We start from the raw sequence: 25,204 nt of genomic DNA, 5'->3' as shown, positions 1-25,204 counted from the left end.
CGAGTTAAAGGATGCTGGATTGCTTACCCGAGGACAGCTGGCTTAGAGAGTCATCCCACATATGTTGGGACTTACACGATAAGCAATTACATTTATCTGTCGAATCTGTGTTTTTTTTTTTTGTTGCTGTAGCATAAAGCAGTCTCTGCAGACACACACATTTGTGGCACAAAGTGAAAATGGGATTGGCTCAAGTTAAATGGGCAGAAAAGTGAGCAAGGGGTCAAGTTTGTGAAGGACACTCATGCCGTGCCATGGGGTTTTGGACTTTACCCTAAGCTCAAGGGCTTGCTTAGTATAGTATCTGCCCATGCAGTGGCATGATAAGATTGGAATGATTACTCTGACTGTGTGTTTAATAACCCAAGCGAGAGTCCTATTAGCATAACCTGGCACCAGTGGTCATGGACATGGGAGGAAATTGATGGACTGGAGAGTTGTTAGGGAGACAGGATCGACAGGACTTGGTGAATGACTTAAAAGGTGGGGGTGCCAGGGAGAGATGTATGAAGGCTGGCTCCCTGATTTTTTACATGGACCATGTGTCATTCACTAATACAGAGAAAGTAAGAGGAAGAGGAGGACACTTGTTTCTGATTTTGATTTCTGCCTTCATCCATCATTTGCTCATGGCTCAGAAACTCAGGCTTGAAGCATGTTTTCTCAACTCTGTTCCTTTGCTCTTCCGTTGTGAGCGTCAGCCTGAAAGACACACGCAGAAGCCCCCAAGTCCTCCAAGGCAAGTAGGACATTCAGTCCTAGCCTGAGTCCCTGGTTTACCATCAAAGCAAGAAGTGGGACTTGTGCGGCACTCCCCATGAAATTGTTAAATGCTCTTCCATTAACTATACACCAGAGCAGTGTGTTTTTATTGTTGTTTTTGAACATCAAGAAAGAAACCGAAAGATGGCATGAAACAAATATTCCTCAATTCATGTATGTCGTCAGGAAAACTGAGAACACAATGTCCTGTGTTCTGCAAAGCATAAAGAAATTGGAAAAGACAATTAAAACAAAACAAAACAAAACAAAAAACAAAAAACCCTGGTATTGACATGAAATTTCAGGTCAGGTAGAGACTTTGGATCCAAGATGAATTGAACTCAAATTTTTTTACTCAAACCATCTAAACATAACCACTAAACGGAGATGATATAAAAGTGCCAGAAAGGGGCGCCTGGGTGGCTCAGTGGGTTAAGCCTCTGCCTTCGGTTCAGGTCATCGGGCTCTCTGCTCAGCGGGGAGCCTGCTTCCTCCTCTCTCTCTTGCCTGCCTCTCTGCCTACTTGTGATCTCTGTCAAATAAATAAATAAAATCTTAAAAAAAATTTTTTTAAAAAGTGCCAGAAACCAGGGGAAAAAAATCCTCCCCATAGTTGAGACACCGAGATGAGGTACGGCAAGTAGCCGTCGCTCTGCCGACAAGCACCCTCATGACCAGGGAAGGGAGCTACGCACCACCCCAGCCGTCAGCGTCCTCCCTCGGCTCTCCAGGGAAGGCAAGGGGACAAGCGCAAAAAAGAAAAGTACCAATGCAGTTGGCAATGATGCTTTACCCCTCTGTCTTTAAAGACAGGCTGATTCTGGGGCGCCTGGGGGGCTCAGTTGGTTAACCACCTGCCTTTGGCTCAGGTCTTGATCCCAGGGTTGTGGGCTCGAGTCCCACTTCGGGCTCCCCACTCAGCAGGGAATCTTCTTCTCCCTTTGTCCTCCCCCCCTGCTCATGTGCGCACTCTCTCTCTCTCTCTCTTTCTCTCAAATAAATAAATAAATAAATCTTTAAAAAAAAAAAAAGTTGGACATTCTTTCCCTGCTTGAGCAGCTGGGAGACTTCTCCTGGGCTTGGAAAGAACCAGAAGAATTTCCACTAATAAATTATATGCCGTGACCCAGAGAAGAAGGGATCCAGGAATGGGGCAGAGGAGAGCAGCGTGCAGAGTCTGAGAGATGAGAAGGAGAAGGGGAGGTTGCTGGAATGCCGGGGCTTTGGGAGAGAGAGAGAACATCTTGAAGAAGGCTGGATATGCGTTTTCCACACACTCCCGGATGAGAAACTGGGCTGACAGGAGGGCCTCACCCCACAAGCCCACGACCCAGTCTTCTTTCCAGTAGCTGATTAGAAGCGGATTGCTGTCGACCCTGCGCCGGGAGCCAGGCTAAGGATGCTCTCTGCCGGCCTTCTCCGCATGTGTGTGAGTGTGAGGGGGTGTGGAGGGGTCTCCCCTGTGTGGTACCCTCCTGGGTGCCTCTTTTTTTTTTTTTTAAGATTTTATTTCTTTATTTGACAGAGAGATCACAAGTAGACGGAGAGGCAGGCAGAGAGAGAGAGAGAGAGGAGGAAGCAGGCTTCCTGCTGAGCAGAGAGCCCGATGTGGGACTCGATCCCAGGACCCTGGGATCATGACCCGAGCCGAAGGCAGCGGCTTAACCCACTGAGCCACCCAGGTGCCCCTCCTGGGTGCTTCTTGCCAGCTTCCTCCCCTCGCTTCCTCTTGTCTCGGTAAACCAGACACCACTGCTTTAAACCCGAAGAGGAGCGCACGGTAAGACCCCATCTCCCGGCGACCGAGCATCTGGGCGCTCTCTGCAGGGGAGCTGCTCCCCAGAGGGGCAAACGGGGGGCACAGCACATGTCGGCCCCGTCCCTAAGTCCCTTCTCCCAAGCTTGCCCTCCGACTCTGCTTCCCTCTGGACCCCGGGCTCAGGAACGAGACGACACAGAGAGGGTGGGGAAGTCACGTTAACGGAGCTGCTTCTGCGCGTTAGACATATCACAGCAGAAAGGGGTCCTCGGGGACGGGGGAGACTTTCCCCAGAGGACTCTGACGTGAGTTAAAACATGCAAGAATCGAATGAACTCCAAGGCCACTCCGTGAGCTCCCCAGGGCCGCTGTAACAGACGACCGCAGCGGGTGGCTGAAAACAACACGAATGCATTCTCTCGCTGCTCCGGCGGGCAGAAGTCGGAAGTCAAGGTGTCGCCAAGTCTGCGCTCTGGCCGATGGCCCTGGGGGAGAACCCTTCCTCGCCTCTTCCTGCTTCTGGTGGCTTCGGGTCTCCCTCGACTATGGGCTGAGTCCCTCCCAACTCTGCCCCTGTCTCCACGTGATCTTCTCATGACCAACCCCCCCTCCCACCATGTCTGCCTTGTGACAGGTGTCCCTCTCCTTTTTCTTGTAAGGAAGCAATTATTAGATTTAGGGCCCCCCTCCCTGATCCAGGATCTTAAGATCCTTCACTTAACTGCGTCTATAAAGACCCTATTTCCAAGTAAGTTCACATTCTCAGGTTCTGGGAGGTTAAGCCTTGGACATAGCTTCTGGTGACCCTTCTTCTATCCACTGTCACCACCAAGACCTGAACTCTATATTCTGTATTCTCGATGCCGCCTGAAAGTACGTCTAACCTCGTTGTCTGACATAGCTTATCAGAGATTGTACAACTGAGACCAAAAGACGCGAAGCTACTCTAACAGCAACATGCTAACGTAAACATGCCCCAAATCTGGATATAAAATTTCTTCCTTTACCAAATTCCCAGGCAGGAAACGACTATATTTCTTGTGTTTGGGTGCTGATGCTAAGTACAAGATCTGCTGGTGACTCACCCCAGGCCCCTTGATGATCCTGAAAGTGTGACCGATCAAGTTCCCTGCACAAATGCTGGGCTGCTCCCCTGAGTACATAGCATCTCTGACGATAATCCCGGCCAATTCCCCTTCTCCCTCTAAAAAGGCAGCTGCACAGGGAGCCAGCCCTGCCTCCTGGGCTGAATTCCAGGGTCTGAGATCGGCATGGACTCCTGACCTTGTCCTCCTGTGTTTTGCCTGCCACGTTTCCTAAAACGCCAACATTCCCATCAAATTTTGAATTTCGCTCCTTAGATCACGCTCTCTATCCCTTCCAGTCTAGCCGAGTTGCCCTGCTCACCAGCCGAGCTACGAACTGTTGTTTGCCTGCAACATGGACACTTACCGATGTGCCCATAACACTTTCTTGCTTATAGGATTCCGGGGTTGTTTCAAAGAAATCCACGGAGGATCCAAGGAACAGAACTCGTCAAAGGGGCTACCACTGACCCGCCCTTGTGAGACTGCCCCCTGGAGGCAGCGGGGAGGATTTGTGACACGGCCAGATGCCAGCGTTCTGCTCCTTAAATGGAGTACGGAGTTATTTCTAAGCGCCTACCCATCTGCAGCAGAAGGGACTTTTCCTATAGATCAAGGAATGATAAAACGCAAATAACTCAGGCATTTCCTCTCTCCAGGATGTTTTGGTTGGTGTATTACAGGGTTTCTTGAGCGATCAAAAGTATCTTCAGCTTGAGGTGAGGTCAAAGCTGTTGTCCAGACATGGCCATGTAGTACTGCCCACACCAGCTGGTGTCCCTTAACCCAGACCCAGTGTTGTCAAGAACACATGGACTGGAGGCCAAGCTATCTCGTGCAGTGTAGCACAAATTCACAAGACATCCCTAGGAGCCCTAATCCCCTTACCTCGGACCCAACCTGATCTACAATCCTTCCTCTCAAGCAGGAAGAGACTTCCAATTAGGACACTGTCAACTAACCCAATTGCGCCTTCTCTCTCCGTTTCCCTTCATCCCTACCCTTCTTAGTGTCCTAAATATATGTCTAGTCAATTTCTGATCTTGCTCCAATGATGTGGATTTCAGCAGGAGTTGCTTCAACGTTATGGGCTACGCTGTCACTCAGGTATCTTTGATGGCTGTTTTTGTGTCTACGGATGCTGGAACCTCGGGCAGAGACTTAGAAGCAGGGGGACACAACCGTCCATGCCCACTGCCTATTTTCCTGTAGGTAACGCAGCTCTAAACCATGGTTTCTTTTTCAGTAATGATCACTAGAACCTATTTGCTACAAATTAGATTGTAAATGTGTTAGCCCTACACCCCACGTTTGCTAATGTCTCTGGGAATAGACTTCTAAGCCTCTTTGGTACGGCTGAAGGGTCTGTCCCTGATGATGACGGATGATGTTGAATACTTTTCCATGTGTTTACTGGGTAATTACACACCTTCTTCTGGGAAGCGTGTCTTCGAATCTTTGGGCCATTTTTAATTGCTTATTATTGACTCGTGAGAATTTTTGACATATTCTGAATATAAGTCTATAGTCGAAGATAATATGTATTGTGACTATTTTCTTCCAGACATGCATTATGAATACTTTCATCTGTGGTTTGTCTTTTTATTACTTTTTTAAATGGCATTCTTTGATGAGCAGAAATTAAAAAACTTTTTCTTTTTTTTAAGTAGGCTTCCTGCCCCATTTGGAGCCCAATGCAGGGCTCAAACTCATGGCCATGAGATTAAGACCTGAGCCGAGATCAAGAGTTGGACATTTAACCAAGTGAGCCACCAAGCCACTCCAGAAGTTTTTAATTTTAATTATGTCTAATTTATCAATTTTGTTTGGGGGGGGGTAGTGCTTTTTTGTGTCCTAAGAAATTATGCCCATTTTTAAGATTTGAGAGTGAGCGAGCTTGAGCAGGGGGAGGAGTAGAAGGGAAGAGGGAGGGAGGGAGGGAGGGAGGGAGGGAGAGAATCCCAGACTCCATGCCCAGCATAGAGCCTGCTGCGGGGCTTGAGCCCATAACCCTGAGATCGTGACCGGAGCTGAAACCAAGAGTCAGATGCTTAACTGACTGAGCCACCCAGGGGCCCTAGGAACAGACATTTTAACAATACTTGCATTTCTGTCCATTTATTAGGTATGCAATTTCTATATGCAAATTTGTGCACTTGTCAGTGTGAAGGTCTTGCATAGCTTTTGTTCAAAACTGTTTTTGTACTTTCTGCTGCTCTTATGAAATTTTTTCATTATTATATTAAATCTAACATTTAATAATTATTTCTAGTATACAGAAACATATTGATTTTTGTCTGCTATCTCATGATCTTGATAAATTTGTAGTATATATGTTAGTATATATACTATATATTAGTATATATATGTTAGCTCTAATTTTTTTTTTGTAGATTAAGAATTTTCTACATATCCAACCTTGTTTTCTTGTTTTCTGAAAGGAAAAAAAAAAGAGAGAGAGAGAGGGAGAGATAAACAGTTTTATTTCTTGCTTTTCAATTTTCAGGCCTTTTTTTTTTTTTCTTTTCTCACCGTACTGATTGGTTATAAATTCATTCTAAAAACCATTATAAAGGCTATTTCTTATAAATGCTCCATTTCCCCTTCTACATAGGTCCGTCTGGGCTTCTGATAACTTGGGTCTTCTTTGAACTATGCTCATCTTCATTCCCCGAATGGAATTCTCCCAGTTTCTGTGAGGAGGGATTTTCTCCAAATAGCCCTAGCTAGTTGAGTTCCCTGGCTTGAGTTTGGGTTAGGAACGGGGCACCAGTATCCCAGCCCCTCCTTGGAAGGCGGCCTGCACACAGGGAACGGGCGTTCTTGACCGTTGGCAGCCGTGCGGGACGCTCGGTGTTGAAGGTTCGTCCCTGTAAGAGCGGGTGACCCTTCCCAGACTGGACCAGGTGAGTGCGTCTGAGCCCTTTGGGGTTCCGTTAGCAGATGCTTTTGCTCCACTGTCTGACACAGCCTCACGATGCAGGTTGCACACTGGCTCTTACCTGTTTTAACTCCCAACTAATGACCCGGCTTATTTAGAACTCACAAGGGAAAGAGGGGAGCCATTTACTGAAACCTCCCCCGCCCCGCGCCCCCCGCCCCAGTCTGTAAGTGCAGCTTCTGCAGCGACTGCTTATTAACTCAGTGAACTGCAATTAGTTTCTTTCCCAGACAAGACTCGGAAGCGTATTACCGGCAGCGAGAATGGCTCCGCACTTCTTCTCTTTGATAAATTTCAAACATGGCCACTAGAGACGGAGAGCTGGTGGGGTATAAAAAGCTAATTTGCGAGTATGTGGGGGCAAACACATAGGATGAGGGGCAGTGTGGGAGAGGTGGGGAGAACACAGGCGTGGCAGGGAGACCACCTAGGTCAGGAGCCCGGCTCTGGCATTCCATGACCGACTGTGGGCAGGTTATCCCCAGCCCGAGCCGTGTCTCAGTTCTCTTATCTGCAAAATGGGTTGATAGGAGGATTGAGTTTATTCATTTAAACACGCACAGCAGCACCTGGCGCACAGTAGTCACTCCATCAGTGTTAGTCATTATTATTATTTATTATGGACGCTATGTATACAGCTGCTTTAGAGAAGGCGTCAGGGAAGGGAGCTGGTGGGAAGAGAAAGGAGGAAAAATGTCCAGAATGTTGTTGGGACTTTACTGATGTACCAAGGACCCAGAAGACTGAGCAGTCTGGTTCTGGTCTCCTGGAACCAACCTGGCTGCTGAGCGTTTGGAACTAACATCCGTGAAAAGCAAGGTCCAGCCTGGTGACCGCCGTGGGCACCTCAGTGGGCAGTGGGGTGCAGTTCAAACTCCCCTCACACCACGGGTTGTTGGATGGTGGGCAAGCCATCCGATGAGTCTTCTTCTCTGTGGAAGGAGAAAGCGTACTCGACCCTACTTGATGGTGCTGTGGCACCCCTGGATCAAAGTACACCTGAGTCTGTACTCTGAGCGAGGCCAGGGGCTGGTTCTCTGACCCCGAGCGGTCTTGTTACTGTACCTCAACCCAACTCCTGCTCCTGCTCCCTCCTGAGCACCCCAACAGGACCGGCGCGAAATACCTACCGGGTATCGGGCAGCAGCCAAAGCTTGTGCTACACGCTCTTTAAATGGACTTGACAGTGCATGGAAGAGTTTTCTATCCCTGAGGTGGAAGGAGGGTGTGCTGTGTCTGAACTGGGGGACAGTGAAGCCTCCCTCTCACACTGCTCACTCAGTAAAAAGCACCCAGGCACCCACACTGGGACCCGCTGGCCAGCCCCGGGGCAAGGGGCCAGTTTACAGCTGGACCCCACCACCACGCCTGGAAATTAATTCAACATGAAGAACAGCCGAGGCCTTTTGCCAACATGGTGTGTCATGTTTATTGGGCGAGTCACAGTCAGCTAGAACATAAGGAAAGACCGGATGACACCAGTAATGTCAGGAAACAAAATATTTAGCATTTCTTAAGTTTCAAATTTTGCATTCCGTTGCAGCTGAGGGATAAAAACGGGCAATTCGTGGACATAACTGCGATTTCTTTTTAGCAACAAGAAGCACAAACATTTATTGAACCGGTAACTTTTAGGACAATAAGCAAAAAAAACAAAAACAAAAACAAAACAAAAAACTATAGTTTCATGTAGCTAAGACAGGAAAATCATTTATACAAATGAAATGGATATAAAATACATTATAAAGAGAACACACCTACAAAAGTCATTAGGTTGGTCAAAGAACAAGGATGTCACAGACCACCACACTGGGAGAACACTGGTGTGAATTCATTTCAGTTATGAAAGTATGTCCGAAGTGTGAGTTACACATTTACTGAGGTAAAGGCACGATCACTTCAACATAGTTAATGGGGAAGAATCCAGATTCTCCGTGTAGCAACCCCTCATACCAGTTTTCATCTATTTGATTGGTTAATGTAATGATGTCCCCTTCTTTAAATCCTAGTTCTCCTTGGTTTTCTGGTTCAAAATCATAGAGACCACGACAGCAGGGCTGGTCCATGGGAACGTTAGAACCTGTCCACATTATATGGAGACAAAAAGTACAGGTTAATGTGATACATTGTCCTTGGAGGAGTGGGAGCTGGAGAGGTCATGAGCAGCAGGGTCCCAGCTTCCTCCCCACAGGGCCAGTTCGGCCACTCATTGCTGCCAGCCCCAGGACGCCCTCGCTGACCTCCTGGGCCCAAGGCTTTTGGCTTTTCCCTTGGGTACTCCCATCTGGAGGAGTCAGGCCCAGCCCCCCTCCCCAAAAGCAGCTCCTCCCCTTGGCCTGGAGCCCGAGGGAGACACAGAATTCCAAGGCCCGATCCCTGTCCTCAGGGAGCTTATGGTTTCTTTGGGGACACCGGACAGTATGCGTGGGACATTTAAAGGACACAGATGAGATTTAAAGGACACAGATGAGGTGGAGAATCACTTATAGCTCAGAAGCTCAGGGAAGGAGGCAGGAAAGGCCTGGGTGGTTGGGACATCTTCCCGGAGCTGGTGACCAGGAGCTGGAATGAGGCAGGGCATGACACGGGAGAGGACAAACTATTCACAGACCAGCCTGACGTGCTGGGCTCCCTGTGTGAAGCCAGAAGTTCTCAGAAAAAGGTTTTTCAAATAGTTATTTTCTAATTTCAAAACTAAAACATGGCAATAGTAAGAAAAGGTTAGAGGAGAGAAGGAAGGGGAGGGGGGGAGGGAGAGGGAGGGAGAGGAGAGGAGAGAGGGGAGGAGAGGAGAAAGAAGGGAGGGAGAGGGGGAACTAGGGAAGGGGGGAGGAAAGCATGTAAAATTGAGAGAAGTCACCTGTAACCCACTAACCCAGAGCTAACCAATGTTAAATTAACATTTTGGTGGAGAAGCTTCCAGATGTCTTGATGAACATATCTGTGTATTTACATAAATATATTCTTTTCATCAAAGAACATTCCTATCCATATTATTGTGAATCTCTTTCCGGAAGACTTTCAATTGCTGACCAGCTGTCAACTCTATCAGTATGACACAGACACACTGTGTCATGCTATGACATACTGTATGACATAATTTCTATAACCCACCTCCTATATTGCTGGATAGATAAGGTCCTTCCTTCCTTTCTCTCTCTCCTTTTCTTCTTTTTCTTTTGTTCTCTCTTGGCTTTCCTACAGAACTCTTTGAAAAACATCCTAATGCATGTTTATTTACAAACATGCACTACCAACACCTGAAGGTAAACTTCAGAAGGGAATTCACTATTCATAGGATCATCAATTGTTCCAAGACTTTAAACCTTTACTACCGGTTTATTTGTCCATTGTTTTTGTCTTAAAAGTTTCAGGAGCCCCTTATAAAATGTCATAAATATTTTTTATATGTATTATGTTTTCTTCCATTTGTTTCTGGAGCGTGTCTTGGGGATGGGCAGGGAAGGGGGTTTCTGGCACACAGAGAGAACACACAGAAATTTTAATCAGCACAGTCAAGCTCATCGACCTTTCCGTCCCTAGTTTCTCCTCCACATTCATTCAACTAAATGCATCCCAGGAATGATTTAATTTCTTCATGTGAAAATTTTTACTTTTAATTCCACTGAATTTTGGCCAACAGAGGCATTATTTATTTTTGATGACACGAAGCAGTTATCTCAAGACAACTCATTAAAGGACCCATTATTCCTCCACTGACTGCAAATACTGCTTTTATCTTTGTCATATATTTAATGATCACGTGCACTTGGACGTATTTCAGGGTTTTCTATTTTTTCCACTATTCCACTCAGGAAACTAACAATGTATCATTTTAAATATTGTAGCTTTAAGGTTAAGCATTAATAATTAACAAGGTAAGCTCCTCATTTCCTAAACCATGAAATCATTCCACCTGGTCAACTTTATTGAGTTCCCCCCCTCGAAATTTCATTTTGGGGGGTACCTGGCTGGTTCAGTCAGTAGAGCATACAGTGCTTGATTTCAGGATAGTGAGTTCGAGCCCCACACTGGGCATAGCAATTACTCTTAAAAAATCTCATTTTGATTTTAAATGGATCGTATTTTTTTACTACTCTTTTTTCAAAGATGTATTTATTTATTTGAGAGAGAGGAAGAGCATGAGCAGGGCGAGAGGCAGAGGGAGAGAGGGAATCTTCAAGCAGACTCCCCCACCTAGCGTGGAGCCCAATATGGGGCTCGATCCCAGGACCCTGAGATCAGGACCTAAGCCAAAATCCAGTCAGCTGCTTAACCACCTCAGCCACCCAGGCAGCCCCGGAATATTTTTAATGACTGATGACCACTGCAGGCCCAGCAGGAACGACTTTCTCGTGGGTGATACTTTTATCCTAGAGCTAGACTAAATTTGTTACTATTTAAAATTTTTCCATCTATATTTAAAAGTGAAATTCCTCCCTTTTTATACTCTGGTCAGGCCTTGATATCAGAGCATGTCAGCTTTAAAAAATAAAATTTTTTTCTATTTTCTAAAATATTCGAACTTGAAGATTTGAAACAATTTGCCCCCAGTTATCTTGGCTTGTGGATTTCTGAATGTAGAATGCTTTCTCGGACAGTTTATGATGGTGACGTAGAATGTCTGGGAAGGAGAGGGGGTCATCCTGGTCCAGCTCACCATAGCCTCTCACAGGGACATGTGGCCTCAGTGGTTCTCATGATTCCACATGGAGTAGCTGAGGCTGCCCTGGGCAGGGGAGGTGATGCCCGACCCAGACAGGTCAAGGGCATGGACACTGCTGAGTCCAGCGCAGACACGACTGTCCCAGGGAAGATGGAGCTGGAAGGAAGCCAGCCCCGCCCCAGGAAAACCACACCCCCGGTCTACCTGGCAACCACCCCAGGGGCAGAGGCCTCCAGCAGAAGGCCCAACAGGCCGTCCAGAAGGAGACCAGGGAGGTCTCCACACCATCCAGAGCCAACTCCTCATGGCCCTGTTTCTTCGGTCACACTAGCACAGCGAGGTCTGCAAAGGTGGGAGGCAGTGTCCCAGGTCGAGACCACTCCAGGTTCATGGTCCAAGTCCTCTAGGAAGAGCTTAATCCCTGCACAGGATTGAACTATCCACTCACGTCGTCTCACCTCTGCCATCCTATTTGATGCTTTCTGTTCTTACTTCCTTTTTCTGTTCTAACAAAACATCCTTCTTTCTCTCTCTCTTGACTTTGAGAGTTGAAACAAGTTCTGCTCAAGATTATGTTCCTTCCTCACCAAACCTTTCATGTCCCCGGAAAGATAGGAGAAATTTGGGTATTTCTCTGGTTGGTCAAATGAGGAGCCCCTCAGTCCTGGGCAGCAGATCCCTGCATGGGGCCCGTTCATTTCTCTGACAGGCGGGGCGGCCCTCCTTCAGGCCAGCCCCACTCCTGACCTTCCCAGCACGCTGTCCACACCCGGGTGGGAGCAGAAGCCAAGCCCTCCTTCCCTTGCAGGCTGTTTATCAGTGAAATTCTCCATGGAACTGAGATGACCCCTTGTCTTCCTGTCATAGTGGCTCTCAACATGGCGGCTGACTAATAAGCTCTTTGTCAGCAGAACCCTAGGCCAGTGATATCATGAAGCTCTGACCCTGGGACCAGGGCCTCAGGATTTTTAAAATTTCTCAGGTGTCTCCAGGGTCCAAGGGAGGTTGCAAATCACCCGCCTAACGGCCTTCCCTTCAGTCACTTTCTTCAACCAGAGCTTGGGAGTGTAGAGGAGTTTCAGCCGGTAGGGAAAGGGGAGGTGACCCACTTCTCCCTCTCCAGGGAGGACGCTCCTTCCCGTGTGGTGACTTACAGGGAGAAGAGCCTTTCAGAACCTGAATCCACGTGCACTGTAGTCTCTAGAAGGCAGGCAATGTTTCTAGCACTTGGATGGCTCCTTCCAGGACATGCCTCCATCCCATCCCAACTTCCTATATTCCTTTTGTCCTAATAGTGGCCGTGGAAGGACTTCAACACGAGGTCCAGTTCGTTATCTTGCATTTGAACAGAATGACGTTCCATCGCTTCAAAGCATTGGAAACTGAGTTTAGCCTGCAGAATTTTCATTTTCCTTTGGAAAGGCAATGCCTAGCCGGGTGAGCTGGGGCACTGAAAATCCACGCCAACTTGGACTGTTGAGTTGAAGTCAACTCTATTAATGAATACCAGTTGTAATGTGGTCTATCGAAGTGATTACTAGCCTTATAGCATGTCTTGCCCTCCCAGCGCACTGAAGAGGGAGATGGAGTCAGGTGCCAAACCACACGGTCATCTTAGATGATCCTGGAAATCATCAAGATTTCCTTGAACATGAAATGTCGGTGCTAGAAGGGTATCTGGTGGCCGTCCATGGACCGCTCTCTTTTTGAAGAAGACACAGTGATACCTCCAAGAGGTCACAACAGCCTGGCCCCTCGGCTAATGGCAAAGCCAGAACCAGACACCAGGGCTCCCAGCCTGGGATCTACCCTGATGTCACCTCCTACATGATCTGGGATACTGCTAAGGGTCGCCAAGACATTTTATGGGCTATCACACTGACCAAGGGTCTAACAACATAACATTTTTTCCTCCCGTTGACTCTGCAAGCTACCTGCAGTGACTAAAATCAATGCTGAATGGCAGGCACACACTCACCCTGCCCACCAGCCAGCGGCATGTGCCTACGTGTGCACGGCTGGCACACACGCTGAACAAATCAGGGAAAAGACACATCACTCACTTCTCACTTCATTTATTCTAGGCAAGGGACCATTGCCACGCTGCCCACTTTGATTTTCTAAGAGCTGGAAAACGACCAGCGCTCATATCACACTCCATCAGCAAGTGAGCCCCAAACATGGCGTCTCTCCTGAGAGGCGGTGTGCTGGCGTCACGAGGCAGGTCACAGTTCCCTGACTCAGGCAAGGCGTGAGCACCTGGCTCTCCGGCCATGTCTGCATGGCCCCCAGCACCGCACACAGTGCCACCAGAGCTGGGGTTGGCTGTCCTGGCCTACAGCAGCAGCAGGACGATATTCTGGAATATCACCCAGTGCCTTTGTCGAGCTGGGTCATTTCCACTGTTGGGGGCCTTCAGCCCAAGGACTGCAGCCTCCCTTACTTGAGGGAGAGCGGAGAGCCTGCACATGAACAACGCAGTCAATGTTGTAACTTCTAGGTTCCCAAATCATGCCATTTCAGCCACAAACTGGTGTGAAAGCCAAGGTTTACAGGCTTTCATGCCCAGACCAGAGCCAGGTGGGCTTTTATGAGATTTAAGAGGCAGAGAGACAGACAGACAGACAGGCTGACTTCTGGAGTCCAAGGAACCAGGATGTGAAGAACCCAGAGCATGGAGATTTGATTACAAGCCATGGAGAGGGAAGGGCTATTTCCTGCCACTGGAGAAGAGCTATGAGCTCTTTCTAGAGGCGGAGAAGGGGCTGGAGAGAGAAGAGGGTGGGCAAGAAGGTTGAAATGCTCCCCTGAGTCTACCCAGGGTGGGGGGTAGGGGGGGTCTTAGGCTCCACTTCCCACTGGAACTCTGGGAGGACGCACATCCTCCAAGTGCTCCCAGCCAGCATGGTGGGGAGGTGTAATTACACAGGGAGGGGCCTGAGGGAGCCACCCCTGGCTCCCCATGACCTTGGAACACATCTCGAGTGCCCTCCGGAAGTGAGGAGGTGCTGTGGGGAAGGGGAGAGCTGGACCAAAGATGGCCTGGGGCGGGCAGGATGCTGAGCCCCCACAAGCCAGAGCAGGGGGTCTGGCCCACGGAGCTGGGCCTGGAGTGACAAATGATCCCAGCGGTGCGAGCAGTTCAGCCCCAGACCAGCCCCGCTGCCTGCCACCATGACGTCCACGCAGCGTCCCCAGCCTCCGGCAACATCCTGGGGGGGCGGTGTGCGGAGGAGGGGGTCTGCGAGAAAGACGAGCTGCCCTGACAGGGAGTCTCGACGGAACAGGCCGGGATTAAGTCCCGAACTGACCAAGTGATAAACGGCTAGTGCACTTTCTACTGGAAGAGACTGGGTTACCTTAAAATGGCAAGATTATGGTTTTTTCCACCATTAGAAGAGATGGAAAAAAGATTAATTTTTTTTCTTTTTTTTGGCCAACAGTAGAAATGGAAAAAAGATTAACTTGTTTCCCCCACTGCTCTAAATGGAGACGCATAAGCAAGTTCAGTTCACTTAAGAGAAGTCAAGCTTCTGCCCACCGAAGTGATAATGTAGGAAGTTCCCCTCTCCACCGAAGAGGGGTCGGAGTCAGCATGGGATGGAGCCCACGGGGCCAGGCAGAATGGGGGGGGGTCTTCCTCGCCAGACCAGACACAAACACCTGCATGGGACCCCCAGCTTCCCACCATCAGAAGCTAGCACCTCTGCAGAAACCTTCCCATGAGGAAAGGTGGGTTCTATCCAGTGTACTGTCTCTGGGGACACCTCGTTCCTTCTGTCCCCTGGGGCCTCGCAGCCACTGCTCCTTGAGCTTGGGCACACCTTGCTGGCTGAGGAGTGGCCCATGCTGTCCGGCAGGTGGCTGACGCCCCTAGCCCCAGTCCGGGCCACCCCACAGATGCTGCCTCCGCCTGCCTGCCCTGGCCAAGGGGCCTGTGTTTATTTTCTCTTACTCCCGAGCCCTGGCTTAACGGAACGTGAGAGCGGAGGTGGGAAAAACAGTCTTCCTTGTGAAAGCACCACAACAAAGATTATTTTAACAGAGAAAAAGGAGGGTCCCTGTTAAATATTTATTATTCAAGCCCTGATCCACACCATTAGGAGAAAAAAGAGAAAAAGGAGACCATAACACAGGAGTTTCAAGGGGGCCGGGCGTGCGGTGAGCGCGTACTGCATTGGGAATGCACAAGAGGCAGGGAACTCGAGTTTCCCTAAAGTATGTTCCCTGCCCTCTTGGCGATACTATGGCCTGGTACCTAACAATACTGGGTCCCCTCTTATCATTTTAACAACACTAAAGTTCTGGGGAGTGCCCTTCCCCATCCTCCCTTCTGTGTCCCCAAGTCCCAGGTGCAGAGGGCCCCTCACTCACACGGAGATGCCCAGCGCTCTCCTTCTGCTCGCGGTCCCATGGTCCCACCAGCACCGGGGATACATCATAACCCTCAGTGCCAGGACAATATTCTAAGTGGCTTTCTGACATCCATGGCTTTACTCTGGTACCATGACTCCCCCCAGTTTGGGGGATGGAGGAATGAAGGCATTCACAAGTTCAAAGCAACTCAGCAGTGGTGCTGAGACGTGGCCTCCATCTGGGTCCAGAGTCTGCTCTTGGCCTGAAAATCACTGGCCTGTGAGATTATCCCCACTCAGCTTCTGAGCCAACCCCAGGCCAGGGGTGGGCATGAGGGCAGGGGGCCGGGTCTATCAGTTGGACTTCAGAGCCTGGCCTGCTTTGGAAGCGTTCTTTGGAAGCGTTCTCTCCTACAGCCCTCCCTGGCCCTCAAAGGTCTACCAGGTCCCACATGCTCCAGAGATGTCCTTTGGCTGCTTATTCCCGGTCCTGTTTCCTCTGCCTGAGCGCCTGCTTCTGAGTGGGCAGCTCAGGCTTCAGTGAGGAAACAAAGAAACAAAGCAAACACAGGAGTTGACTCTAGGTGGCGCGGTAGCCTCCAGAGTGAACATGGCATCTGCCGGCCCTGGGTTTCTGCAGCCTGCTCTGCTCCTGTGCTCCCCTTGCCCCTTTGCTCCACGCCAGGATCTGGGGGCCAGTTCTCCAGGGCTGGACTCCTGCTCCTGGCACTGACTGTGGAGGGGGAGAGGCAGGGAGAGGTCCGCGCGGCAGGGGGCATGCTTCCCTCCGTAGCACAAAAGTCCTGCCATTCTTCTTTGCTGGACTTAAACTTGGGTCCCTTCCAGACCCTCGCAGGAGCCCCCCACTTGCTCTTGTCTGCTAGTGCTGTCTCTGGGGACTTCATTCCCTAGAGGCACCTGGGGCAAGGTGTCCCCACTGAAAAGGTAAGCTGTGATGCCCCCTCGATCCCCTACTCCTATTTTTTGGAAGGGAAAGGGGGCAGAGAGAGACGAGAGTTATACGACGTGTGTGCCCATCAGGGAACAAGGTCTGGCGTCTACCAGAAGCTACTGACCTGAGGACGGCTCTTTGTCTTTTAGTAAATGCCCCAGACTGCTGTGCCTTTTGACTTTTTGTTCCTGCTTTGTTTGTTTGTTTGGTTTTTTTTTTTAAGTCTTTCTCTTGCCTCCCTTGTCGCCAGGCTGTGACCTGTCACTTTCCTGCCGTCAGTGGACCTTCCCGAAGCCGTCCCTCGGCCTTTCTAATCTGCTGCTTCCAGTCTGCTGTAGGCTAAGAAATCAGATAACCAGTTAGGTCACACGAACAGCCACGGCGGGGGCGGGCTCTTGCTCCGTGGCAAGCACCCTGCCCAGCACCTCCGATCGATATGATCTTAGGATAACCCCGTGCAGTCACGGTGGTAATATCTGCTCTCTCGAGCATGAGCTTGAGACCCAGCAGGAGTAACCAAGAGCCAGGATCTGGACCTCCCTGTGACCTCACAGCCCATCTAATACTGAGGCCAACAGGTGACACCTGCCTGGGCCAGGTAGGCTCCCGTTCCGCCTACTTCCTGGGCGGACGTCTGGAAGTTCGGGGGGTGTTTCCTTACCACCAATGCTACCCGTGGGGCTGCAGAGAGCAAGTTTCCTGTTCACGGGTGGAGTGAACCAACCGGGAATGGACCCGAGCCTCCCTCTGGAGGCTTTGGCTGCACACCAAGGTGGCTCTGAGAGCTGGCTTTGCCTGCACCATTGGACAATGGGGTAGTTCGCCTTTTAACCCGCCAGGGCACGGACCGGATTCAAATTCAAACTGGAGTCCAGTTCTGACTCCTCTCCAACACCCAGCGAGCGCTTACTCCCTCCCGGCCAGGCACCCCCCTCCCCTCAACCTATGAGGTTTGGTTCAAATTGTAATTTCTCTTTTCCCAATCTAAAATCTCAAGCCCTTGCAGAAAAATTATTTGGAAGTTAAGCACTTTCCCTGCAGCTGACCCAGACACAGCGCTGGTGCAGAATTGTAATAAACACCCCAAAAACCATTTTGTCCGCCGCCTCTGACATGCTATTTTTGTCCACTGCTAATAAACTACATGGGAACGGCAGATCCCTGGTTTCTAGCTCTGGATGAGGTCACCCCTGGGCCCAGATTTTCTTAGCTGCAAATTTTATGCCTTAATCTGTGGTTAATGCTATAGATTAAATGTCTGCATCCCCTCCGAATTCCTACGCTGGAGCCCTAATCCCCAGGGCAGTGGTATGGGGGGCTTTGGGGAGGCGAACAGGCCATGAGGGTGTGCCCTCGTGAATGGGACAATGCTGCTCTGTTGGGACACAATGAGAAGACAGCCACCCGTAAACCAGGAAGCAGACCCTCACCAAAAGTGGAATCTGGTGGCACCTCGATCTTGGAGCTCTCAGCCCCAGCACTGGGAGAGATCATTGTTCGAGGCCCCTGGTCTGTGGTATTCCGTTAGAGCCACCCAAGCTCCATAAGACAGGTAGTAAGTTACTAAGAAAAGTCTAGTGAAAGTCTACGAACTCTCTTTCTAGAAGTAAGAACACTGTATGCACCCACAGGAGACGTGACCTGTGGAAATCTCTTGTCGGGGGGCTCAAGCTTACTCATTACACTGAATCTATTAAACAAGCAGGTGTGACTTGTTCCCGCCGTAACTCCAACCTGCGACAGCTTACACCGGCCGCACGAGGTGGGTGTGCGCAGGGAGTGTTTTGCCCTCCCCCTCGCACAGCCTTGCGAGTCCCGAGACATTATCTAAAAAGCTTCCTGGGACCACTAGGTCCCGCGTTTGTGGGCTGCCTTCTCGGCTCCCGGTGAAGGGAGAGGAGATGAGACACGGTGGCCTTAATCAGAGGCGACTTCCTGGCCCCCAGTGTGGAGCTCAAGCTCGCAGATGGGTTTTGTTTGGCCTGCTCCCTGCTCTGTACAGTGTGGCTAAGTTATCAATACTTAAAAATCAGGAGACTGCATGTAAGCAAATGTATGATTTCTGGCTTCTCTTGAAAAATCAGAAAGGCTGCCTCTTCTGGGCCCATATTCCGAGGCAACAAACAGCTGCTCTTGGCGGTCAGCGCCCCGGTTTGGACAGGACTAGTATTCCATACCTGGCTACAGACTCCCCTCTCCCCTTCTGTGCACCTGTCATGGAGGTCTGGTGTCAGCCACCTGGTGCCGGGTTTCTTACCCTTGCCCTGTGTCTCTCATCCCCATAATCTGGCACTGGAGTTTGCAGCTAGGGCCACACCCACAGGACAACTCCAGGGGGGGTCATTCTCATGGACTCAAACATAAAGTCCTTTTTTTTTTTTTTTAAAGATTTTATTTATTTATTTGACAGAGAGATCATAAGCAGGCAGAGAGGCAGGCAGAGAGAGGGGGAAGCAGGCTCCCTGCTGAGCAGAGAGCCCGATGCGGGACTCGATCCCAGGACCCTGAGATCATGACCCGAGCTGAAGGCAGAGGCTTAACCCATTGAGCCACCCAGGTGCCCCTCAAACGTAAAGTCCTATGGGACCGTGCCTTAGAGCTGCCCTCTGTGTTATCCCAGGAAACATCAACTTCTACACTCTTTTTAAAAAACATGAGTATCTATGTTAATCTTTAGATGAGGGCATTTCAAGTTTTAGCTTGGAGACCAAATGCTTCATCACCGCAGAATATCAAAATGTTTAAATAGGCAGCATCTGAGATAATAAAATCATGCCATCATTTCAGCCAAGTAGCAGTAAAATTCCCACCACTAAATCAGAAGTCACACCTTACAGCTTTCCGAAAACTCTTTTTACAGACCCTTTAGAAGAATTTCAGGAAACCATTCCTTGCCGTGAGAAAGCCTTCCTCTCTAAAGCTCCCCTGGGATGAAAAGTAAGAGAAGGACTCTTCCCCCTTCCTGAGTCAGTGGCTGCTGATCAACAGTAAAAATCACAGTTCACATTCCATCAATTTAAAGAAATATTTTTTTAAACAGAGAACCCATAAAATGGTCAATCTGTGCACTTCTCACGTTTTTAGGAAAGCTAAATACTCATGAACTACAGCAGCCACAGCATTGAGAGTGGAGGAAACCTACAATGTATTCAATCCAATCACTTCATTGAGGGGCAAGTTCAAATCTGCCCAGAAAGCTTAAGAAACTCCCCCAAAGTCACACAGCAAATGAGTGCCAGATTCTGAACTGCACTACAGGCCTTGTTTACTTCTCTCCTGTCAATAGCTCTGACCCACCCGCCACTGATAATATAGAGAAATGCTTATGGGGGGGGAGAGAGAAGGGGAGGGTTGGTGACCGAAAAACAAATAAGAAAACTGTGGGAAGGAAAGAAGAAAATGCAAGAAACAACCTGCCCACTGAGCGATCACCACGGTCGCTGCGAGTGAAAATTTTCATTTCCTCTTCGGAAATTTAGGTTAAAAAAAAAAAAAAGCATATATTTCTCTTTGGAAAGTGCTTGTCTTCTTCAAGTTGCGAACTTCACACTTGACTTTGGAATAAATGTTTATTTTTTAATGTAATCCCAGAGATTTTTGCTCCGACGAGGGGAACGACTCAGACTCCAGATGTTACTTCCAAGCCCCCTTAGCAGTGTCAAGAACTTTATATAAAAGTCTCTTTTATACCTGGAGGGAGTGAGAATGTCTTCACAGAAGCCATTTGAGAGATTTATTTCGCCTCACTCTGCAACGCCCGTAGCGTGCACTTGGAACCCACACGTGTTCCCTACCCTCGGCCTTCCTTGTTTTCAAAGTCGACCCCAAGCTGGAGCGTATGAACCCGAAGTTGGGAGTATAGAAAGTGACACCCTCTTTAAGAACTTAAATGGGGGAAAGGGAAAAAACACTCATAAATAAAGGAGTTGATAAGAAATGCAAAGTATTCTTTTTCTAACTCCATAAGTGACAATAAGGGGCCCCGATAACACGCGAGCCTAGGCTGCAGACTCCCAGCCTGTTTTCTTCAAAACTGAGGGTTTTATGGGAACAAGGCAGGCGCACGTTTCAGCCCGGGGGCTTTTCTTGGCCCCGCTGTATCTTTGGGGACACAGGGGCAGCACACGCTGATGAGACGTCGTGACCCCATGCACACGGGCTTGGACGGGCTGGGCCTCCTCCGAGCCAGGGCTGAACTCGGTTCTGCCCGCAATCCATCATCTCGAGAGGTGACCCGCACCCCTGCCCCCTCCCCTGCTCCTGGCTCACTTTACTCATTCTCTCAGGCAGCGAGAAATGTGCTATCAAAGAGTCCATCTCGGCCCCACGATGGACTCTGCCTAACGGACCTGCGTCCTTTCATCTCCCTCTTCTCTGTTCCTTTAGAAAGAAATGATGAAGAAAATGTTCTTGGAATGTGTTCCTGGCGCAGTTCTGGGAGCTTTGCTTTAAATTGTTAGTGAAATGCTTGACATTTTTCCTTCGCTTTATAAACACTATGTGCAAATCATTCAGGATCCTAATGGAAAGTAATTTCCCATTAATATAGGCTATAAAATGCCATTTTCTTTTGAAAAGTTGCCCCAGAACTTTTGAAAAGTTGCCCCAGAAACAAACAGTACAGGACCCTTTATACTCGCAAATTCCACCCACAAATCACTGAAGCCCGATACTGGAGTCGGGGGCCAAAGCCACTGCCAAGAGCCCTTGGGACGCTGAGCCTTCCGAAAAGACATCTTTTGCACATCTGTGATCTCTGGCTGACCATTGCTCTTCTAACAACTTAATCTGCCTGGGGCCCTAGCTACTGGCCAAGGAGGAGGGTACAAAAGCACTGACATGCACAGTCTGGAAAAGAAAGCCAAGGAACTCACTGTCCTATCAGCATTTCCTTTGTCCAAGTCAGATGCATACAACAGGCTCCCTTTGCAACTGCTCGCTGGCCATGGATTCCCCGTGATCGAGGAGCTTGGAACTAAATCATTCCCAATGCTCTTGTACATTTTAAACATTCCCCAGTATTCCTTCTTAAGGATATAAAGTGAAAGATCTAGAAAATGAAGGGTCCGGCTCTGCTACTTATTGTCTCTGTGGCCTTGAGAAAATCTCAACTAACCTCCCTGGGCCTCCACGTACTGGTCTGTAAAATGGGCACAATAACCTCATGAGAAATGTGAAGGACGTCTTCAGTACATTAGCTGACCCATATTAAGTACTCGGTAAGTGTAACGGCTATATTGTTACATTATTATTTGTTTCTGTTTTATTTTCTACTGTTACCACTTCCTTGCAATATTGTTATGGCCATGAAATGGGGTGTGTGTGTGTGTGTGTGTGTTACGGCCATGAAATGGGGTATAATATATACCTGCCATATTTCTGGCACTGAAAAAGACGGCATGCTATGTCCCTATGCCCTTAAGTGACACTTCAGTTAAACTGCGAGTCTGAGAGGTCAAAGTTAGTATCGCTACAGGTGGATGAAGACACCCTCTTTTCACAGGAGAGCTGAGTTTTCCCGGATAGCAGAAGAGAGCAAGGGAGCTGGGAGCTGGACCCTCGGTGCTGGGGTCTGCTAGGTGGGCTCCACTCAGAGTGCGGGGAGGGCGGCTGACGGGCAGCCTGGAGTTGGACGCATTTTCAAAGTTTTTACTTAAGTTTGTTTTTCTATCCAGCTTCTTTCCAAACAGAAATCCTGAAGTGGCTTACAATAATACACATATTCAGAATAGAGTGTTTCTGTACCAGAAGTCAAAAAGCAAAGCCACAAACACTAGGGAAACAACAGATTTTCATCCAAACAAGAGAACTTTCGAGAGTAAAAGTCGGGGCTGGGGAAAATACTAAAAACTGAACTAAAGTGACAGACACAGGACTGTCTTGGGACAGTTGACTTGGGCCTGTCCCAAGCTAATGAGGACACACGGGCGCCCTGGTGGAAGGGGAGGAAGGGACCGTGAGGCAGCTGCGGTCCCGTCAACGGTCCCTGGCATCTGGCGCGGAGCTTCCCAGCGGCCAGGGAGAACAGGCAATAAAACACAATGCACAATTTCATTAAAGAAGGAAGTATACCTTTTCTCAAGGGCCATCAACTGTCCCATTATTAAATATACTTTTTATTCAAATATTAAAGACTATCTTGAAAACAGCCCATAAATTACTACCCTTTAACTTGGTCTACACAGAGACGCTGATCTGCATAATTGTCCACACTGCACTAACTCTGCACCCAACCATCGTACCATGAACATTTTCACGTTTTGACATAACATCCATTCTAATGCATTTGGATGGCTGCATAAGGTCCCATTTGATGTTCCATTATCTCCTTAACCGGTATCCTACTACTGACAAATACATATAAACAAACACCGGTCATCGTGTTATTTTCACATCTGGCTTGTCACGTCTCTAGACAGCGCTGTAACAGAAGGACGGGTAGGCTGCTGCTTAAATTATTTCCTTAGAATACATTTCCAGGAATGAAGCCACTGAGAAAGCATAAACATTTTCATTAATTTTGATAGACACTGCTCAGTGGATTTCCCAGTGAGTCACCCCAGGGCTCAGCAAACTCTGGTCCGCAGGCCAAATAATGTTTTAATGGGACACAGCCTTGCACATTCATTTTCAGATTGTCTACGGCCGCTTCTGACCGAGTTACAGGGCTATAAGAGAGGCCATAGAGCCCACGAAGCGTGAAGGATTTTCCACTTGACCCCTGACACAAGACATCTGCCAACTCTTAAGTTACCTTACTATGCATCCCCACCAGCAGCTGGGCACAGGCGCGGGGCCACACTCTAACGGAAATGAATTACATGGGACCCCACAGAGAGGTCAGGGAGAGAGAGAACAGATGTTGGCTTCCTCAACAAAGGTGTAGTATGTGTCTGCGGCAGAAGCCACAAGCTAACCACCAAAACCCACGCTCACTTTCTTCCCCAGGAATATGGACCCAGCTAGGACGTGGCTTTCTGGCTTCCCTACCCCCTTCCCCAGTCTTTGCAGCGAGGTGTCGCCATCGGACGCTGCTCTCGCCAGGCTGGGAGTAGAAGTGAGGTGAGCCAATTGGGGCCCATTTCCTAAAGAGAAATCTCTAGCCTGGGCTCCCAGCCTGGATCTCCACCTTCCGAACCACTGTTTTTCAGAGTCTCTGTGGAGCAGTAACTACTACCTGACACAACCTAGTGCCAGCAGAGGGGTGTCCTCACCATCAAGCGTGGGGTGCGGCGTCGGTGGGCGGGCAGTGATGAGAAGAAGCAGGTATAACAGGCGTGAAGGTCGCTGACCCTCGTTAGGGCATGGCAGAACATCTGGTGAAACTGTGGCCTATGGTAACTTTGAAAGCGTATCACATACCAGTAGCTCGAAAGAAAAAGCTGGATAGAACAAAACGTTAGTGTGCACGAGATGCAACTTGGTGCCTCCAGCGAATTATTAGAAGAAAGACAAGAACTGCTTGGTTTGTAAGCAAAGATACAAGGGAAGAGAGAAAGAGAGGAGGGGGTCCCAGCGCCTCGAGAGAACCTAACTGCTTCTCTGTCCCAAAGAACAGAAGACAAGCAGGCTGTTGTTCCAGATTATTCCGAGACTCTCTACACCAACTGAAAGATGGAGCTCTGCAGCAAAGATGAAATGAAAGCCATTGCCTCCCCACCCCCACTCACCTACGACTGAGATGGCCTCAAGGCAGCCTCCGCAAGGTAAGGAAGTGTAGACAAGAAGAGCAAGAAAGAAGGTGGCCTTAAGAGCTCCGTCTAAGAATGGGACCTCGGGTGTGGTTACCAGCCCAGGAGCTAGAGATCGGAAGCCCAGCAGGTTTCTGAAGGTGCCAGGTGTGAAAGGAAGCAGAGGCCTCACCTGAGAACACACCTGCCTCCCTTCAGCCTTGACGGACCCTAAAGGTCCCCAGGCAACAGGAAGCACAACTTCCCCAGGGGTAGCTTTCCAAAGCCTACTTCTTCCAACGTGAAGTGAGGACATGGAAGATATGAAGGACTCTTGAGCAGGCAAATCAGGGACCCAGGGGACACAGGCCCAGGGAGGTCTCCTGCACCTTCCAGAGAGCAGAGCCAGGGTCTAACCAAGAAGCCTCTGCCACAGCCAGGGATCCCTGCCACTCCATCTCTATGCACTGGCACCTGGCTGTGCCCTTCCCGTTGGCCTTGGTGTGGCCGCCCAGCTAGAGACGGCAGACCCCAGCTCAGCCACCACCCAAGGTCCTCTGATTCTGTTCTCATCCCTGGCTTGTGAGAGGGGCACTTCTGTCTCACTGGCATAAGAGGAAATGTCTAGCCTAGACTGCTGTTCTTTCTCTCCTTTCCTCTGGCTGGCAAGGTGACAGCTAGGACAACACGGAAGCTGGCAGAGCTGCCATCGCCCAGGACTGAGTGACTCCACGGACGCTGGAAGCAGCACCCACGTGGACCACTGCATGAGGGAGAAAACCCTATCTTGTTCTGATTGCACTTTGGGGTCTTAAAAAAAAAAAAAAAAGAGACACTGGAATTATCCTAATACAATACAAAAGAACTCTGCAGAGTACTATGCCTGGGTGTGCTCTTGACAATATTTTAATAAAATATTAAATTTTTAATATTTTTAATAAAATCAACTTTATTCAAATAACTTTAGAGATTTTTTTTTTGAGAGAGAGAGAGAGCAAATAACTTTAAATGGAA

The 25,204-nt window shown here is 49.0% G+C and overlaps 1 protein-coding gene across 1 annotated transcript in view; it reads right to left on the bottom strand.

Moving 5' to 3' along the window:
• Nucleotides 1-7,957: 7,957 nt before the first annotated feature.
• The window catches only part of LOC111152657 (SH3 domain containing GRB2 like 3, endophilin A3), a 50,856-nt gene continuing 33,609 nt past the window's right edge, over nt 7,958-25,204 (bottom strand). The window contains exon 8 of the mRNA XM_022511203.1: nt 7,958-8,627. Within this exon, the coding sequence (XP_022366911.1) occupies nt 8,422-8,627 (206 nt within the window). The 3' untranslated portion in view covers nt 7,958-8,421. The remainder of the gene's footprint in view (nt 8,628-25,204) is intronic.

This window comes from Enhydra lutris, unplaced genomic scaffold (assembly GCF_002288905.1).
Source record: "Enhydra lutris kenyoni isolate GAN:26980312 unplaced genomic scaffold, ASM228890v2 scaffoldscaffold29, whole genome shotgun sequence".
Taxonomy (NCBI): Eukaryota; Metazoa; Chordata; class Mammalia; order Carnivora; family Mustelidae; genus Enhydra; species Enhydra lutris.
Note: the sequence above shows the minus strand (reverse complement) of the source record. Positions and strands in the feature narration are given on the sequence as shown.